General features: G+C 41.0%; 1 protein-coding gene across 2 annotated transcripts; it reads right to left on the bottom strand.

Annotated features, from left to right (window-relative positions):
- Positions 1-1,347: 1,347 nt before the first annotated feature.
- On the bottom strand, positions 1,348-20,237 carry LOC120798546 (WD repeat-containing protein 37). Of its 2 annotated transcripts, none has more exons than XM_040142888.1 (14): positions 20,082-20,237; positions 17,935-18,102; positions 12,179-12,275; positions 11,358-11,453; positions 11,084-11,148; positions 7,367-7,502; positions 6,744-6,815; positions 6,275-6,319; positions 5,768-5,844; positions 5,404-5,644; positions 4,497-4,638; positions 3,529-3,663; positions 2,682-2,796; positions 1,348-1,884 (listed from the first exon to the last, which is right to left on the bottom strand). In XM_040142888.1, the coding sequence occupies exons 2-14, from the start codon at positions 18,070-18,072 to the stop codon at positions 1,753-1,755; spliced, it is 1,491 nt and encodes a 496-aa protein (XP_039998822.1). In that variant the 5' UTR covers positions 18,073-18,102; positions 20,082-20,237; the 3' UTR covers positions 1,348-1,752. The 2 variants fall into 2 exon arrangements, with proteins under 2 accessions (XP_039998822.1, XP_039998823.1); XM_040142889.1 differs by having other exon boundaries at positions 5,404-5,641.
- Positions 20,238-20,476: the final 239 nt, after the last annotated feature.

Here is a 20,476-nt window from a genome sequence, read left to right as displayed (position 1 = left end):
TGTCAAATTGAATGAATGCCCTAGTGACTCAGAATGTTCAGGTTCAGTCTGACGGCCCAGCCAGGATCGCGACATGCAGTATTACAGTGCTGTTTTCGGGTGTGACAACATACCAGCAGCATAAGTGTATCCACGCCGGGGAGAAACCCTTCTAGTGCTAACACAGCATGACTGCCAGCACAGGAAATGATTTTCTCACGTTTTTTTTCAGGTCACAACAGCAGAGAAACCAGGCGACTTCAGTTCCAGCCGCTTTGATTTTTTTTTTTTTTTGTACAGAACAGGACCATGAGATCCCTTTTGGGTTATGTGCCAAACAGTCAAACTAGTCAACAGCCAAAATTCACCAGCATTTGGCTGTTGGCTAATTTCTGCAGAGGACATTTTTTTTTTTTTCCTAAAAGAGCAACAACGAGAATAATTATAACAGCTATAGGTATTTTTTCTAAAAAGGTGCATTATTCGCTCACACAGAGACGTCTGGTAACTGAGCAGAACCGAGCAGCGACAAACGAAAGGAGTTTCATTCCAAAATGTGATTATCTGGCATCTGACCAAAAAAACAGTTCTAAAGTTTTTTTAGTGTCATTTGTATTATAGACATTAAGCTATGAATCTCAGGTGCCAAACAAAAACATTTGGAATGAAACTCAGAAGCAAAGATCCGTCTTAACACCTTAGAACGGCTGACTTACATTGATAACTGGCTAAACACATTTCTAAAAATGTATTGTATTGTACGTCTTGTCAAGTTATTTCCAAAACCATTAAAAGTTTGAGACTCAAAAGATCAATGGCAAAAGGAAGATTTTAGCACTTAGCATAGCACAAGAGTGAGAACTACTTTTCTTGAGCTGCTATCTGCATCGACGTTTAGCAAATCATACTTGAAGAAATCTACTGTAGAACAGGGACTAAAAAAATAAAAAAAATAAAAAAATACGAGACCAGAATACAACGCAGCAACAGGTCAGGTTTGGTTTGGACCAGCAGCATTCATAGAAATCAGGAAATTCCAGTAAAGCGGAAGGTAAATGACGACAATTTATCACAGATTCACTTCTGAAATGCACTAAACACCAAAAACTAATTATATAGAACTCGTGGATTTTGTCTTTAAAGCATCAGACTGCCATCCTTGTTCAAACGTGGAGATTAGATTTGCTGTATTGTAGCTTAAATCAGCATCAAGCAGATATGCGCAGCACCTCACTTATCTAACTCTTCATCGACAGCAAAATGTGTTCTGCTTTTTAGTTTTCAACGACGAGGAATCTCTTGTGTTAGATCTCTGTGCTTTTTTTCATCAGTGGTACACAGGTTTTTTTTGTTTTTGTTTGGTTTTTTTTTGTTTGTTTGTTTTAAATGGCGAAGAATAGCTTCCACACGAAAAACACACAGATGTGTTGTGTATATATTGGCGGTGGTGATTTAGAGAGTGTGACTGATGCAGCAGACATCGATCGCGAGTCCTTTTCCCGTCCTGTCCCTCAGGGAGCTTCGAGTATCAAATATTGACCCCCAGTAGGCTCGAAAGACGGTCTTTTATAAGTCGGTAATTTTATCCTTCATTGAGTTGTTGCTCAAATTACGTCAGTGTCACGAGTTTTCACGGAGAAAAAGAAGGGCGAAACTAAACCTTTGACAACCGCCTTTTAAGCCTACAGGTGATGGTGTTTGATACTCCAAACATAAACTTTGGGTGGAGTATCACTGTGAGGTTACAGTAGGAGGAGGAGGAGGAGGAGGAGGTCATTTCTCCTGCAGCAGGGCGGGGATGTTGATGTTCCAGCCAATGGCCTGACGGTCGAAGCCGCAGGTGAACAGGTTGCAGGAAGTGTTGTCTTCACACCAGGCAGAGCAGCACACCATGCGCCGGTGACCCTGAACGGCAACAGACAACACGGCAACTGTTATGCACTGAGGGCACGGACGTTCGGTAGTTTTACGAGTCCCATAAGCATGTTGAACCCTGGGATACATAAAAACCGCTAAACTCAACTCTAGTCTAAATCTACTGCCGGCGTGATGGATAGAGAAAGATTAAGAAAGATTAACATCACATGTTGCGAGAGGTAAATCAAAGCATGTGAATAGTTCAATCTTTCTATATGTAAAAACAAATGAGAAAAAAAAGTTTTATCAGAATCAGTTTGTGTTTAAGGGCTAAGGACACAATTTAACTTAAACAACCAAACTAGACTTGACAGTGTATACTACTACTACTGCTACTAAAACTACTACTAGTGCTACTAGTGCTACTGCTACTACTAGTGCTACTATCACTACTACTACTGCTAAAACTACTACTACTGCTAATAATAATAATAATTATAATAAGAAAAATTATTATTTTTATTATTATTGAGAACATAGATAAAATTTAAATATCAAAAGTAGAAAGTCTTTGAAAGTCTGTCTAAGTTTTGCTACTATATCAATGTGAGTGAAAAGAGAAAAGCCTCAAATTAATATGAATCTGATAATTTATTAATGCGTAGTTGTAGAATTCACTCCCAGAACTTAATATATTTATTTTGGAGGAGATGCTTTCTGAGCAGTACTTCAAAAATGCTTTACTCTAAATAAATTACTAGCTTAGAACAAAAGCTCATTTCACAATGGATGTAAAGGTGTGTGTATGGAAGCTGTGACTGGCACTTCCTCCTCCACCGACCGACCTGTCTGTTGCTTCGTGGGAGTCGAGCCAGTCGCACCCCGGACATGTCGAACAGCCGGACCTGCCGATTGTCGTGAGGAAGAGCGATGATTTTCTGGTTGACTGACACGCTGATCCTGAACAGAACGAACAGCAGGGGGGCACAGCACACAGGAAGTCAGATGTCACTGCAGTAAACGGCAATAACAGTGTAACATCCACACACTCATATTCTCAATGAGCCAACCAACGGTAATCCAGCAGTTCTCAAATGCTTTCACTTTTGCTGTTCCACATAATTTAGTCGTAATAATCACACCATAATCAACCATTGTTGATCAACAATGGTTGATTAACTGCCGCAGATCCTCACATTTGTGAAGCTGGAACCAGACAATGGCGGATTGAAACTGAACATCTTTGGGTTCGGGACTGTTGGTTGGACAAAACAAGACATTTGAAAACGCTACGTTGGGCTCTGGCATTTTTCACTGTTTTAATCAGAAAGATAATCAAGAGAGTATTCAAAAAAGAAAATACACATTAATTGCAGCCCTAAAGCGACAAGGTGCCATTCCACTGGAAAGAAATTTGGCCAGTAATTTCAGCAACCCTATCATGAAAAATAATAAAGGAATTTCAATTCAGTGCTGCAATCAAAAATGTTCAAAACAAGAATCGACGACTAAAAGGACCAATGCAGCTGTTTTGATTAAAATAATATATATTATCACCAAATATTCTAGGTTAATTCATTGTGTAAAATCATAAACAATGAATTGCACAGGCCTATGAAGTTGTTATGTCGGTGCCTCTCTCTCATCTGTCGCCGAGTGTTTGTGTATCTGCAGGTTTTTCAGCTCACAGACCTGTTGACAGCAGAGTCTGTGCGGATGGTTGCTATAGGCGACCTCATGTTCTTCAAGTCCCACACTTTGACGGTTCGATCGTCGCTCCCAGACACCACGTTGTCTCCCACCGTGAACACGGCGGACGTCACCGTGCTGCAAAAAAGGACAGAAAAAAAAAAAAAGGTTTGTTTAGACAGTAGGTAAAGGAAGGAGGGCAGCAACCTGGACTTCTACAACTAGATTAGTTTCCATTATTAAGATGTTTTGATTCTTTTTGAAACAGTTAATAGTTCTAACCTAATTAGTTTAAACAACTCAGTAGTAGAGGGCAGCATTTTTCTCTTATCGCCCCCCTCTGACACAAATGAAAACTACAAGTATTATGTTTAAATTTTCTTCAGTTTGACTGATTGATTGGTTGGACTGATGGAGTTCACAATAATATTACTAATTAATTTAATAATTTTATTGTTTCAGGACTATTTTCTTACTCCAGTCTCTCAGAAAATTGTTCTTTTCGCTGTCCTGCCACCACAGTCCAGAGGAGAGAAGATCTGGGTGAACAAATATGTTGATACACTCAACGAGTGCCCGTCGGGCAACACACAGTCCGCCCGACCTTACTGGTGAAGGTTGTTGGGGCCGTACGCAACCTTAAAGGAATGCCGGCTGACACTTTTCAGGGCTGAGAAAAGGTGCTGGCGACACAGTTCTTCTGGTAGTATTTAGATTTCACGGTTAATATTCCAAAAAAAAAAATGCTAGAACCAAACTTCAGTCAAAGGAAAGAGTAAAAATCAGTGCTCTTTCCAGTAAAGATGCAAGTATGCAGGTACGATATTCTATCTATCTATCTAGGTCTTTGTTTTTTAGTTTATTTATCCATACTTTTGTCCAGATATTTTGATTTGTCAAAGTCTGAATGTACAAAACAGACATAAAGGACAGTGGAAAAGAAAGCAAGAGTGTGTGTGTGTCAGACTGACTCAGTGTGTCCCTGGAACACGTTGACAGAGTGGATGGATGGGTCTCTGAAGTCCCAGAGTCTGAAGGTGGTGTCCCTGGATGAGGTGACCACCAGACGCTGGGTGGGGTGTGTGCAGCAGTGGGTCAGCTCCTGGTCATGGCCTGAAAAAACACACACAAACACCCACCTCGGGTTCAAGGCTGACTGGTCTGGAAACACAAACCCAAGGCTGAAGCGACCTTGAGCGAGACACTGAATCCCTCCCAGCTCCATGGAAGTCAGGGGTTCACCTTTTACTTCCTTGTAAAGAGTGGGGGTATCGTTATTGCCATAACTGATACACTGAATAAATACATCCTCTGATAAATATGGCTTTGCTTCATTATGCAGTATTCAACAACCCCCAGCTTCAATCTAATCCCATTCTGAAAGTCATAAATTGTGCAAAGGGAATAACAGAAGAATAGGGTTCAAATGTCTTTTAGCTGCGCGAATTTGCTTTTGACTTTTAATAATATTATATTTGAACACTTTTATGTCACAAATACAAAGTGTCTCCACTAGAATTCTATTTTTGTCGAGGTAGAAACGACTTTAGATATGAGAGACTAAAACTGTTACATACACAGGGAATAATTATGTTAATACATGTTTTGATTGTTTTCCCTACAATAATTACTTTACCTTTTCACAGTTTGTCTGAAGTTAAGCCTCAACCTTACGCCTTCTATCTTGTTTGTTTAACCAGCAGTGTAAAAAAGGCCACTGGTGATTTAAGGGGGAAGTTATGTGCTGCAACTTTTTCCTGCATATTTTTCCAAATTAGGCAGAGCCAGGCTATCTGAACATATTGTGAACATGAAAGGTTACTGGAGTAGAAAGTTTAATAACACAGTGATATCAGCCTAATATTCCCTTCATCCTACCAGTAAGTGAGTGGACCAGCTCTGAGGTCTCCACGTCGTACAGGTTGGCAGCTCGATCCCAGGAGGCCGTCACCACTTGCTTCCCCCCCACCAGCCAATCGGCAGCGATCACCACGCCCTGATGGCTGCGCAGAGTCGTGGTCGGCACACGGACAGAGGGACAGTCATTTGGACCCTCGACTTCGCCGTCGGCCTCATCTTTGTCCGAAAAGTCCACGTCGTCTTCGCAGGGTGTCTGCTGCTGTCGCAGGTGGGGGACGTACGGAGGAATTAAGTTACAGAAACAAACGTCACAAAGACATCAGAAACTCAATCAGCAGCACACCAACACATGCAAACAGGCTGCAGTGCTGCCGATGCTTACACTCATATCAGCAACAGGCTGTGGAGTTGGCAGCTGCACCATGTATCTCCAGATGTGAGCCGTCTGGTCTCCAGAGGCTGAGGAGGGGAGAGAAGGGACAAAGAGACTATTAGAGTCAAGACAACCCTTCCTACAAATATCGCTGAAAAAAAAAAAAAAACTATGTCCGCATGTGATCTGTTTCCAGGACAGTGTGTGTAAAGAGATTCCTTTGAATGTGTCTGCAATTGTATTTTGTGGTTAAAACTAACAGTAAACTAACATAACATTACAAAACTAACATTAAGTTAAATTAAAAGTATTTTTAAAAACTGAAAATAATCCCGGGCCTATTACGAGAAACCGACACCTGGAGGTTCTCCAGCTCTGCATAACTCTTCTTTGGAAATGTCCAAGTTGATTTAAGGACGACATTTTTCCAGCTGCAGTAAATAAAAGTACAGAAAAACTACTGACCTGGCTGCAACGAACTCGAATTTGAAGGATGTTTTAGCTTTGGATCATTACCTGTTAGAGCCATCTGTTCAGTGGGATGGAACTTGATGGAGTTGACTGCGGGGACAGAGAAGTAGATGTTTTACGTCACCTCATAAGTCGGCTTTATGACTCACATTTCAAACAAGCCTTTTTAATTCATTAAAAGGGAGTTGAGATATTTTGAAGAAAGAACTTAAATTTCCTAAGAACGCATATATAAACGTTTATAAAAAGGCATTTACTTAAAATAGCATCATTTAACAAAAACAAAATGTATTAATGTGTGTGACAAATACTTACAGTTTAAATATTGCAGGAGGTAAAAAATCTTAATGTTTCACACATTTACAGCAGCAACAGGGTTGGGGGGGGAAAAGAAAAAAAAAAACCCTCCCCAATTTTGGTTTTGAAGTTGAGGGGCTCTGTTCTACGAGACCAGTTTGAATAAACTTAATTACATCTATGCTAATGAATTTCAACTGTACATCTGTAACTTTACCTGATCCTTGATGGCCCATATATTTGAGGAGGCACTTCCCAGTTTCAATGCTCCACAGCATCGCAGTGTGGTCTGATGGTATAAATTGTGGATGTAAAAGAAGAAGGAAAAACTTATTTAAAAGCATTTTTACTACTGTTTCTCTTGAGAAACGGTAATTTTTACAATGCAGGTCTGACATATTGTAAAATTATTATAATGACATATATGCATTTGTCATTATTTTTGAAATACAAACTTTCTTCAGTAAAATCTAATGTGAAATGAACGTTTCAGCCAGAGAAACAAGCCAACAAGAAAAAAGATTTTTAGATTTGACGAGAAAATTTGAGATTTTCAACTATGCTGAAGGTGCAAAAGCAGAAAGAGACAGAGAGAAGAAACCAAGACCGGTGGCATTGAATTAAAGAAAAAAAAGACAGGTATCATCCTCCAGCAGACAGGTGTTAGATTTATAAGACAGCATTTGGAGACAGAAAACAAAAGATTAAGCAAAAGACAAAGAAACAAAACACAAGAAAGACTGAAGAAAAAAAAAACGATGCACAGTGTATGGGAAACAAAGATACACATTTGGGGTGAAAATAAACACAACAGTGTAAGAAAGAAAATGAGTGAATTACCTGCAGATGCGGTGCCCAGCACCACGGGCTGTGTCCTGGTGACGCTGAGGTCCCAGATGCCGTCTCTGTGGCCGACATACTCCTTGACCAGCTGGCACACGGCTCTGGACGTGGTCGCTTTGAAACTGGACACAATCTGACACCGACACCAAGCTCAAGTTAACACGCAACGCCCGAAAAAAAAAAATCACAGCCGCGTCCCTAGCAGGGTTCCTACACATTATGCCTCTCAAAGGGGCATCCTCTACATCTTTTTGTTGTGTGGGTATGAAGACGGATTTGTCTGTGATTCACGTGATGTGTTTCAGCATTCCCACACTTACTGAAGTATCACATTGACGGACCCCATTTTTTTTTTTTTTGGTAAAATTGAGGACTGGAAATTGGCATTATGGGGCGTCAAGACCCAACACTGGTCATCATCATCATAGAGATTATTAAGGCCTCTTCATTAAAATGATCACCTTTTTGACATGCTACATGTGAATGAAAATCCATCAAATCAACACATTGTAACTCAAATCTATTAAATTTACACATTTTTTAAGGCAACCCTGGTACGTCATTGTTAGCTTTGTAATAGGAGCATGAATTTAGCAGAATCACCTTATGTCTAATTGAATAAAATATGAAGCTTTTAAAGTTTTCCCTCACTTTTTGTTCATTGCCCAAACATTTTAAGGCCCGGAAATGATCCGGTTTTAAATTTCCAGACTTGTCCTGAGCTGTGTAGGAACCCTGGTCTGATGGAGGGAGGAAGCAGGTCAGCAGAACTGGGGATCACTGAGGAGCTGCTGAGCAGGGTCCTTGTAGTATGCCAGGGCTAAGAAGCTTTGGTTGACAACAGCGTTATTCATATCAGTCCTGGGGTCAAGAGGTTTTACCAAACTGTCTTTATTGGTATTTGTTTTAAGCTTATCTGAGCACATGAGTGGTGGGGTTTTCATAAACACCAACAATCCGATGCTCCATATGCTTTAAAAAAAACACCACCAATGACCATCAACCCAGATCTGGTATCAACACAAAGCAGACACATTTAGTATCAGTACTTTATATCGCATTTATCATACCAGGATTACTGTAAATGCAAAACCGCAAGGAAGAAAGAAAAATAAAGAAGGGGAGAGGGGACAAAAAATACTGAGTTATGGTGAGACAGAGGGAAAAAGGGGCTAATTTTTATCAGTCGTATCAAGGTTTGGTGAAGGTGTTTACATTAAAGATGGGGACGATACAAACTGGACTCTTGGTTCGTTTTGGACAGAGACCACTAAATAAGTTCCAACTGCAAGGAAGCAGGAGAGCATAGAGAACGGCATCATTCATCTGACAAATATTCTCAGGCTACACACAGAACAGAGCATATTGTTCAAACTTTTATCTGTTAAAGACACATTGAATCAACAAATTACAATCAAAATAAAAACTCACACTGAAGATATAAAGTACCGTTGCTAAGCACAGTGGGAACCATTGGTTGCTGGTTGTTAGGAAGGCAGTACAGTGGATTCTCTAACAATAAATCTATCTGATTTTGTAGAGTATATCATTTCTGCGCTACATGCATTTAACACATCTTGTTTGGTTTTTTTTTGTGTCATTCATATTCCATGTAGTGTTGATTTTTCCTAAGTCACAGTTTGTCATACGACGCAAATGCAGCGTGACAGTGTGAAAATCAGTCAGAGCTGACTCGGCGTGAACAGTAATTTGTGTGTCTCCTGCTGTACCTGCTGAGAATGATGATGAATCCAGAACTTGTTCAAATGCAACACCGATGAGACATGTTACATTTAACAAAAGAAGCAACAGGGGACTGGGAGGTTTAAGGGAACGCGAAGCACCGCAAAATGAGCTTTTAAGGAACTGGCTGAACAGCGAATCTAACGCACCCAGCGGTTAATGCTCTACAGTTTGTAGCTTTAGTGTGCAGTCTGCTATAGCCACATCAAGATTTTGCTCGTTTTACAACCAATCGTTAAATCAGTCGATAGGGTTGATTTTCACTTCAGTATTTGTGAGAACAACGTTAGTGACAGAAACAACTGCAAACGTTAGCACCTGTTTTCTGTGTGGTAGCAGCAAAGCTAAATCGAGTGACCAGCTGCTATTGGCTTATCGCATGTCCCTGTCTGCACAGACTGCATCTTGGGCAGAAGTCAAGGGAGCCTTATCAAAAATGTTTGCGTCATAAGTTTTCTGTAGGAAAATTTACATAGACCAATATGTCGTCTATGAAATGTGAAAATCTCAAATATCACAATGGGTATAAGCTTCAAAAATCTATTAGCAGTCCACAGAGATACAGTCCAGACTGTAAGTATTTAAGCACTTAAACATTATTTGTTGTTCAGGCTCTGACCTTCAGCACATTGGATTTGAAATACATAATAGAAATACATTCAAGTGCCAAGTCTCAGCTTTAATGTGAGTAGGTTTACGTCAATACAGAAAGCTGCAACACACAGTGCACAAAGTTTAGGGGTTCGAACAGTAACTGGACTGATGCACATGAAGCCAAGCAAAATCATCATATTTAATATTTTGCGAAAAATCCTTTACAGCCAGTGACTGGCTGAAGACTCTGACCCACAGACATCAGCAGATGCTTTGTATTTTCCCTGTTGATGCTCTCCCTACTCACATTAAAGCTGAGACCTGGCACTTTAATGTAGTATCCATTATTTTACTGCAAATTGAATGGGCTGAAGCACAGAGCCTGAAAAACAAATAATGTTTAAGTGCTTAAATACTTACGGTCTGGACTGTATCTCGAACCCTGAGCAAATAAAACCAAAAACGTAGGGTAGTCACATTCATTAGATACGACTAATGGAAAAATGTTGGGTTTCTTTTTTCCAATTTGAGTGAACTGACTCTCTAAAGTCACTGTATCGGAAAACTTCTTTGTTAATAGATACAACTCAATAAAGTATCCAGTACACTGTCTAACAGACAGTGTTAATCTTAAAAGGCAAAAAAAAAAAAAAGAAGAAAAAGAAAAATCCGACATGGCCAATCACTTCTCAACAGACTACACACTCTGCCATAATTCAGCAATGATCTAAAGCAGCCAACAGACGCTCCTCCACCGAGTATTTTATTAATCAAGGCATAAAAAGCATTGAGGTAACAACTGCTTAATGTTAAAGATGTCTCCAGAGTGTACCATTATGTGAATGCCAACAGGTAGCAAGAGGTGCAACTGAAATAGCCGGTTAGTGTGATAATAAAGTCACGTTTTATCTCACACAGAAACCAATAAAAAAGCTTTAACTCCTACATTTGAATGACCAAGTCTCTTGGGGAGGGAGTGTCGACCCCCTGGCTGGGCTGTTCATGCATATTGGCACACAAGGGGGAGAAATTAACAAGTTACCCATGAGTCTCCACCCCACAACTCCCAACTGGTTACGCTGAAGTTGCGGGATCCACCTACTCTGGCATGGCAAGAATTTGAACGCGGCTACGAGCAAAAAGGTGAGAGAGACAGCAGTTCTTCTCTTTAACATTCAAATGTCATGTCATCTCACGCTGATGAGCTAGAAAACAATGAAGCCAAGTTGGCCGTTGTACTTGACTGCGTGTACATAATAAACTGGCAACTGAGTGTATATGCATGCAGACTTCGATCTGTAATGTGTATAACAATAATTCTTTTTTTTTTTTTAAATTTCCATTGATAAGTAAAGAAACAAATAAACAAACATTTACCTTGCTTGTGGAAGCCTTGTATGTCGTCTTCAGTTTTTGTGACAGCTGACTTGTGCTATGACTTGCTGTGAATTTATGTCAGAGAAATCAAAGCAATATATATTGATAAAGGTGACATAGAAATAGGTACAGTAACACACAGAAAGCACTGAGCAAAAACATTATTATGGGGAAATTAAAGCATTTCATATTCTGTACACGTTTCACTATGTACATGCTACTTAAAATAATATACTTAAAATTAAAATGTAGTTGAATGTGGAGTGTGACTCACCTTTTGTTTTAAGTGCTCCTTTGGCTAAATCTGCCCCCTCGAAAGTCTGTCCCTCCGCAGCCAAACGATCGTTCAGCGTTTCGATTTCCCTGCGTACTGAGAGTCAAACGGGTCATGCGTTAAAAGACTGGCGGCAGTGGGGCATAAGACCGCCGGCCTTCTGCACGGAACATGGACGTGTCACCGTGCAGTTTTATTCCACGTAGCAGGGGCCGCCCTGTCGTCGGTGCCGCCACGTTCACACCAGGTTACTTGTCGTGGAAAAGAAGCATATAAAAATGGTTGTTCTACGAGCAGACTTAATGAGAGATTCTGGGGTTATTCTGCCTAAAAAGTCAGGCCGTTTCACAGCCTCTACGAAAGAGATGGTTTTAAAGACTGGTCCAAGACTCAAGTCAAAGCGCTGATGCCAGAACAGAATCAAGCAGTTGTCGACTACAGGAGGCAGTTTCACCCTGTTTTGTATTCTCTCTCTTTAATGACATAATCTTAACTACGTCTCCCTTGAACGCTCTATTAATTGTCAGGATAAGAACAAGTATAAATGATTGTTTTAAAAAAAAAATGGATATTTAAAGGTTAGAAAGAAAGAACTCGAAGCTCGATGCCCAGATCAGCTGACGAAATCTGGGTGGAAAAAATTCAAAGCGCCCTTCAGCTAGAGTTCATTCAAGTCTAGCTGCACAGCGGATGACTGCACGAGACTGACTCGCAACGAGACGCTTCCAGCTGTACTGTACATAAGTTTTCAACTGTTTTTTATTTTTAAATGGATAACAGTTGAAACAAAAGCAATACTTTCTGCCTTCATGATGACTTACACTCCAGGTTTTCTATGTAGAGGTTTTCAAACTCCCTCTCGATCTGGCTGAACAGGTCCAGCAGATTGCTCCTCAGAGACAAAGGCAGTTTGGAGTCCTGCAGGGAGACAATGGGGGAACATTGAACAACCTGGAGACACAAGGGATTATCACTGAGGAGAGGTGTGTGAGGTGCATGGGGCTGTTCAGCGTTTCAGTGACTTTCATCCCATCCAAAAAGCAGATACACAAAAAGCCTTTAAAAAACCCCACTAACTCTCAATCTGTTAAATAAATACAAATCACTTAAAAGGTAATAAAAATAAACTGAGTGTCTAAAATATAACATAAGTATGCAGTATGGAGTATGGAGATCAGAGTCAAATGAGTATATGAAAGCCTACACAACAAGCCTTCACACGGTACAAGTCTACCATTTGGCACCAACAATACAAAGCATATTACTGCGACGAAGCAGAAGAAAAGACTCTTATTACACAATAAAAACCTTGAGGAAGGAAATATGAGCGAACTCCTGTTTCAGGCTTGAACAGGAAAGAAGAATCTTTAAAAGGAAAGAATCAGTGAAAGGGTTATGGGGCACCGGGGATGTGTTGGCGCCTTACAAAACAGGCATGAGTAAGGTTACCACTTTCCAGCAAAAATACCCAGGAGCACATGGTTTCAACTGATTTTCACACAATTATTACGTTCATGTGCATTCAAAAGTTATTTTTCCGGCTGCAAGAACACCACAGTGCAGAATACACTTAATGTATCAGAGAGCAAAGACAAAATTGGGGGAAAATAACAATAAGTTGCTGTTTATGTGCTTCAGAGTAGTTTAAATTTTTTCAATAAATTAAAAACACAATCAGAGTATTGGCATCCATTTCTCATTGTAGTGCGTAAACAGTTTTGACACAGCTGCAGTTGTCACAAACACATCATTTATTGCAGTCTGGCTTTGACAGAGTCAGCAGCAAAGACACAAACAGGAAGTGGGACATGTCTCTTCAAAGCTTATTTTTGGGTCCAGTCATAATGAAACTGCTCGGTGTGTAGAACCCTCTTTGTGTAATGCGCTCTTGCTTGGGCCGAATTTCTGCTTGCAGCCACATTTTCTAAAGAAATCAGTCAAGTGTGCTGTTAGCATTCACAGGGTGATGTTAGCAGCAGTGCACACATCAGGAAAACAGCACAGAAAAAAAAAAAAGGGACCGGCTGCAGCATGGAGGGGAAATGTACCTGACATATGCATGTAGCATTAAGCCTTCCAGAGCAGATCCTGTCAGGACATTAAACACGTGTGTAGAGCAACTTATTTGAAGCATTTCCTTTTTTGATTCATTCAATTTCATTTAAGCATATGAGAGGAATCAAGACATAAACCAAATATCTGAAATGAGACGCCTGCGAATGAAAGTTTCATTTCCAAATCAACTGCAGGACGTGGGTATGTGCAGGAGCGCACAGACTGAGACGAATGAGAGCCCTTCTGTCCCAAATGCTAGAAAATCTTTGCATAAGAAAATCAAGTGGGGGTAAAATACACTTAAAACACACATATTTCGCTTTTTCTTCGTTTATTAAAATTCCATCCCATTTTTCTCATATTTTTATGCATTATGGGGACAAAATTTTACTCCCCACTTCCAATGCTGAGATCGGGAAACACGGGCTGCCGCAAGAACAATGTGGATCGGGCCAAGGAGCCCTGGCCTCCTGCAGCCGTCCAAAAACTTACATTTACACACATCATCTTGAACATTTGTGTTTACGTCTAACCGAAATAAACCATAAAGTAGTCTCCTGGGAATCTTTTTGCTAAATGTCGACTATTTTTTTTTAGTCATTTACGTTAAGATTTTAATGCGCACATTAAAAAGGCACTTAGAAAAACATGTGGATGGAAATGCACCTGGGGAAGACATATACCATATAACCACGGCCAGAGTGAGTAAAACACGACTCGGTCAAAACCTAGTTATTTAGCTGGACCGCCCTTCATGTGTTTACTCTCCTACTGTCTTTGCTCACATATACAGTCATTTAATTCAGCTGAATTCCCAATAAAGCTGCTCGCATTTACATGTTTTTTTGTTTCTGTTGTCAGACAACGGAACAAGTATAAAACAGTGACTGAAACGTGGCCCACTGAGACGACATGTTAACCAGCATTCACTTCCAAGCCATTTCCAAGCTGCTGCTCTGCTAAAAACCTGATTTTAAAAAACCGTGACATCATCTGACAGATTCACCAGACACACAAGTTAAAGACAATGGCTGTGCTGTGATTTCGGCTGTATGTACTTGTATAGTGATCACTCAGAGAGAAAGTTAGAAGCTCATTAACATCTCTGTCAGCTGCCGTGTGGTCAACTGAATGAGACGCATAGAAAGGTGGGCCTGGGGAGGGAAAGCAGGACTTCGCACATGCGGGGAAATACTGGCGACTGTCCTCAATGGAAAGAAGCTGAAGTTTGTCCAAAAAGTAGCTGGATTTGTCTCTAGGTGCTTTCTGTGAAGAAAAGTCACTAAAGGGGTCTGAAAAGTCGGTAGATGTTGCGACAAAGGCGCTAAGTTGGAAACACTGCCTGTAAACGCCCCCTGATGATGTAATAGAAACTGTTTGTGCCAATTCAGTGTGAAAGAGCAACGGCCAATGGTTAGTCAGTCGGTCAGTCACGGACTTGCGCATTCATAGGGCTGGCCGCGCTGTTACGGTCCAGCGAAAAATATGAAATCTGGAATTACAGTCCACATAAGAGTTTAATTGTCCAATTTACAGAACTGAACATTCATTTCCACTCTAAGATTACTAAACTGTCCAATGAGTAATCTAACAGTGAATCATGTGATCTTTGGTAACAAGCCCTGATTTGTTCTGGGCAATATGGATGTAAACTGCTTCAAATACAAAATACAGTCAAGTCTACTCTTCCACATTGGTCTAGCAAAATAAAACCTACCATAGGTGTGAATGAACCCTAAATGTTTCAGGAATAATAAGGGGAAATGATATATTGATTCAAACTTGTGAAATCACTTTCAGAGCCATCACACAACACCTCCTCTAAAAACTAATCAAACCTAAACGACACCAAACGTACACAACTAAAGCTAGCTCTAAAAACTATTTGGGGAGTTACACTACTGTCTGAAACACAGAGGGCCAAACAGCTGAAACTTACCTCCATTCTCATGAAGGAATCCAGATTATCAGAGGACTGGGACCAAAAGGGACCAGAGCGAAAAAAATAGAAAGTCATGAGGAAAGCATTACACTGTTTGTCCAGCGTTCGGTTAGAAAACAGCTCCTTGCAACTGGCTGAGATGCCGGACAACTCTACGCTCCTCTCACAGGGACTTCATGCTTATTTATGTTCAACTGCACATCAAAAACACAGCCTCCACGTTCAGGGAGTCCTAAACGCTGGCGAGGCAGCGATAATAATCCCTTTACATTCGTTAAGAAAGTAAGGTGTGTTTGCAAGTTGCCAGGAAACTAAAAAGGTTACATGAAAGAACTTCCTCTAATCATCAAGACAGAGACTCATGATTAATAGCAGCATTTCAAATATTCATAAAAGAGTTTATCATTTTACACACAGCTCTCTTGGCAGATATTTACTTGCCATAGGTGAATCAGGGGAAATCTACTTTGTTGCATTTCTTAATACGGTCAAAGGCCTTTTTCACAGCAGACATTTTGACTTGACATAGTAGTTAAAGCACAGGTGTTACTTATAACATTAACGATGCCTCTGTTATTCAGAGTTCAGCCATCAGGAATTTTATTTTTAGATCAGAGCTTTGCCTGCTTTGAACCTTACGTCTTTTCAGTAAGGAAACAGCACGTCATTTATCAACAGGCCCAGTGTGCAGGGAATATAAACCGAGGTTTACTGTCCAAACTCTCACGCTGTATGAGAGTTACATCCAAAAACAAAGAAATACCCTAATGCTGATTTATATGGGTTGGGTTCAATGGTTGACTGTGAAGGAGGCTCCAAATTAATGGAAAAGCTGTAATTCAACTAGTTTTGGCAAGTTTAGTAATAAACTGCTATTAGGGTCTAGGTTTTGACTCTACAGACGGTAATTCAACTTCCATTTTGCTTGACGATTTTGAAATCTTCAAGCCACTGTCCTGTTAGCATTTGTGCAAATTCACATTTATTGGTCATTTCAACCCTAAATCGCTGAGATGAAACCTTTTTCCTGATTTAAGCACAAAAACCGACAAAGCAAGAAAACATCAGCAAAAAATGTTATGAGTCTGAATCCAAATAAAGTGCATATGGCAAAGTACAACAAAATTAAAATGAAATATATCTATATCTCTATCTCTATATCTCTATATATCTATATCTATACATATATAGATATATATAGATATAGAGACACACACACACACACACACACACACACACACACACACACACACACACACACACACACACACACACACACACACACACACACCTAAAAGTAGCGGTAAACGTGACTACCTCTTAATCTTTTATACCATGTGTTTGTGTGAACTGAGTTCAACACAAAAAAAAAAAAACTTTGCAGACTAGGATATTGTGTTTTCAGGCTCACAACATTCATCCATACTATCTACTTGATCTCCGGTTAGCATGACGCAGCAAACCATGGGGGCCTCTCTCTCTCTGCCTGAGCTTATAACAATAAAGGAGCATGCCACCGTTAACCTAAGTTTGCGCCAGCACGAGCAGTACGACTCAGACTGTGAAAAGAGTTGTGCAAAGTCTTCCGTGGCCCTGGAGAAGATATGTCAAGTCCGGAAAAATAACCCTGAGGGTGTCATAGAATGTAATTGGGAATAGACAGCGTGCGTTACAAACTGGAGACGTGGGGTTTGAAAGACGTGGGTGTTTACCAGGTAGGGAGGCTCCAATGAAAGACTCTATTGGGTTGTATCGTAGGATCTATTATTTTGGAGCTAGATCCCTACGGTCACCTTCTCTGCCTGGCAAATGCCCTGCCTCAGTTTTGATGATTGTTTTTTGGCTCGCAACTTTAAGAAACTATCCTACTAAATCTCTGGACTATCTGTTCAGTCGGCTAAATTGCAATCATAGAACACGAGTTGAGACAAGCAGTCTTTCAACAAGCTTTAACTCAGAGCGGCGAGATGAGGGACACTCACTTCCACACGAACTTGAATCTATGCGTAATGTAGCCACATCTTAATCCCGTGACTCAACCTTTTTCCCCCCTTCCCTTCCTTTATTATCTTTTCAGACGATTAACTGCAGGTAACTGTTTTTACCCAACATCCCAGAGGTATTTCAGTTCCTTATTTGCTGGCCAGCGCAACCCAGCAAGGCCTCGGATTCCTGAAAACCAGGAACGGGCACCAGTGATCTCGCCAGTCCACCAAATGCATAAGCCCGTTCTGAGTCCATCTCTTTTAGCCACAGTGTTAAAATAACCTTACAGCAATTATGCAGAAATTGTGGCATGGTTAAGCCAGCAACAATATAAACCACGGTGTGCCCTCTAAATGGGTGCATTAAAACATAATTGGCTTAGGCTTACAACTAGAGTGCTTACGGGTGCTGTCAGCAACAGCAGGACAGCAAGCTAATGATCACAGGCAGAGGAGGAGTGCAGTTCAAACTCCCAGAGAAGCAGCTGGAAATACAGCGAGGTGATTCTAGTGATTGTTACCTAAAAACTTTGACTATTTAAACACTGTCTATATTTTTTTTTTTGGTTCATTGTGTACATTATCGTGTCATCACCTGTCCCTCCAGCATATCTCTTTGCAGACCAGATCGCTCCTGCTCGGTGCTGTTGGTCCTGCGGATGGACAGGCTGTGGGACTTCCTCTTCTGCTTGGCCTGGCGGGCGGCGGCGCTGCTCCCGCTCTCCACTGGCATCCCTCCCTCTAGACCTGACGTAACCACAGTCTGAAAGTGCAAAATCATAGGAAAGAAGGTGAACAAAGGGTCAAGAGAACAAATCCTGGTTGCAGTGATCTGGGGGGGGGGGGGCTGGATGTGCGTCCCTCAATCAACAACTACACCCAGTGGAAAAAATATGAGACGACGGTGCTGTACTTGGCGGTGGTTGTAGGTGGCGTACACGTGGGAATGTGTGAAATGACAAAGTGAATGCGTGTGAGAGACAGTGCTGCAGGGCATACAGGCTCAACAAACCCCCAGTGGGTACCTAAAGGTGTAAAAAGGGGGATTACTGAGATAGAAACTGAGAAGTGTGCAACAATAACGGAACCTTTTCTTCCTATTTCTAAAAGCAGAAAATTGTCTGCAGGCCAGTGTTTTGTTGGAGAAAACAGAAAAACTCTAATTAGGACTGAGCAAAAAATGATTGCAATATTCAGAAGACCTTCTTCTGAATACTTATCTGTTTAGTTATGGGGCCACAAAATCACTTCACTAAATTGAGTTAATGCTATTCACATTGTAAGGTAATGAGTTTTTATTGTCATTTTAACCAGGCATTTAAATATTTTTGTAAGGCTGCAAAAAAAAAAAAATCTGTATTTTTACTGCCTCTACTATTTATCAGTTTAGTCTATAAAATGCTATAAAATATGACATATACCCACAACAAGATATCGACTGAGTCTTTAGTCTATAAAATGGAATGAAACGCCCTTCACATTTTCCCAGAGGCGAAAATGTCTTGTTTTGCTCGACCAACAGTCTAAAACCAAAAGTATTCAGTTCAACATCATAGAAAACCGGAGAACATTCCCGTCTGAGAGGCTGCAACCCGTGATGTTTTTTTTTGGCACTGGGGATTAAAAAGCGAAAAAACGCTCTCGGACCATCCCAGATAGCTGCAAATCGTTTCCCCATGAATCGACTAATCGACTGATTGTCTAAACGCTAATTAAAGTTTATCAATGATGTCAAACACACAGAAGCGGCTACGCCTCACACCTAAATAGGTGGAACCAGTTTGTCATTTCTTGCTTAATACATGAATTCTCGAGTCATGTATTAAGCATCACTTTGCTTCAGAAATCACTCAGGGAGAATTTGCAATTTAGGATTTTCTTTGCAGACTTAACGTGGGCAAATAATTTATTTATCATGATTCATAACATTTAAAAAAAATAATAATAATCGAAAATCATCTCCAGTTACATAATTATTTCAACCCCTCCGAGACTGCAAAAAGCCTGTAGGTCTTGGGCTTTGACAGGGTCCATTAGTGCAGATTCGCTGCTACAACTGATGTAAATCCCGACCTGTGGGACGACGCGTTTCCCCGCTGCGCTTTCTTCACGGAGCGCACTTCACAGTGACACACGGGACCCCCCTCGTCTGCGCATCGGGGACGAGGGAGTCATTGTTCCGGGTGCTCATAGCCCAGTAATGGCTCCATAAGCCCGGCTCCAGCTGTCACATATGAAACCAGTGGGTTATGTTTGCCCTTGAGCTGAGCTAAGAAGGTCCCTGGACCCCAGACATACAAATAAAGCAGGGTCTTTTTGTTTTGTTTTTTTATTTCGTTTGCTAACCTGTTACCAGTAAAGATATAAATGCGTCTTTCAACCCGCTAGTCTCTTTTTTCTACGGAATAAAACAGCCTTGTTTAGCCGTCAGTCACCCGGGCTGGTAGTTAGTTCCTCCTGCACACTCTCACTGGAAGATAAACAAAACACCTCTAAGCTACGTTGTGTTTCAAAAACATCCGGAGGAAAAATAAGTAAACGCAAAAAAATTAACAAAGAACACAGTCCCCTGCCTCGAAGCGGGCGTCGATGCTAGAAAGTCTAGACAATGTTAGCCTTGTCACGGCGCGATGCCCGACGCGAGCTAAGCGAGGCTAACGTTATCCCCGTTAGCTGGCGGCACCGAGCGCGGCTAATGGGCTAAATGTGAGACAGCCTGCCCGCACGCGGACTCCGACTTACCGGAAAGTCTACAGGTACAGGGTTCCGTTCCGGGAGACCGTGGCAAACGTCGCCCTTTCTAACATTTTCTTCGATGTGGGAGAGAGAGAGAAAGGTGGGCTGGTTTGGTCCAGAATCCGTGTTGACAGATGACGAGCTCCGCTGCGTGAGAAAGAGATAACGAAGCCAATTCCGGCCCGAGGTTTTTCGCAATAAGAGCCAAATCAGCGCTCGTTGGCGTCGCTTCAGACCGAACTCCATTCAGAATTCGTTAGTTTCTCGCTTTCTCCGACATTAACACGACAGCACTTACGACAATTAACTTTATAAAACGGCTTCACAAATAAATGACATCTCCCCGTTAATTCGGCACATACAAAAAAAAAACAAAAACAAAAAAAACCCAAAGGGGTTTT

This window comes from Xiphias gladius, chromosome 14 (assembly GCF_016859285.1).
Source record: "Xiphias gladius isolate SHS-SW01 ecotype Sanya breed wild chromosome 14, ASM1685928v1, whole genome shotgun sequence".
NCBI classification, from domain to species: domain Eukaryota; kingdom Metazoa; phylum Chordata; class Actinopteri; order Istiophoriformes; family Xiphiidae; genus Xiphias; species Xiphias gladius.
Note: the sequence above shows the minus strand (reverse complement) of the source record. Positions and strands in the feature narration are given on the sequence as shown.

Excerpts from the sequence above, each read along its gene's own strand:
- LOC120798546 (XM_040142888.1), bottom strand. The coding sequence starts at position 18,072 with ATGCCAGTGGAGAGCGGGAGCAGCGCCGCCGCCCGCCAGGCCAAGCAG. Across the intron at positions 5,645-5,767 it reads AGCCTGTTGCTGATATGAGT|CAGCAGACACCCTGCGAAGA; the intron begins GTAAGCATCGGC and ends CACCTGCGACAG. Across the intron at positions 1,885-2,681 it reads TCCCACGAAGCAACAGACAG|GGTCACCGGCGCATGGTGTG; the intron begins GTCGGTCGGTGG and ends GTTGCCGTTCAG.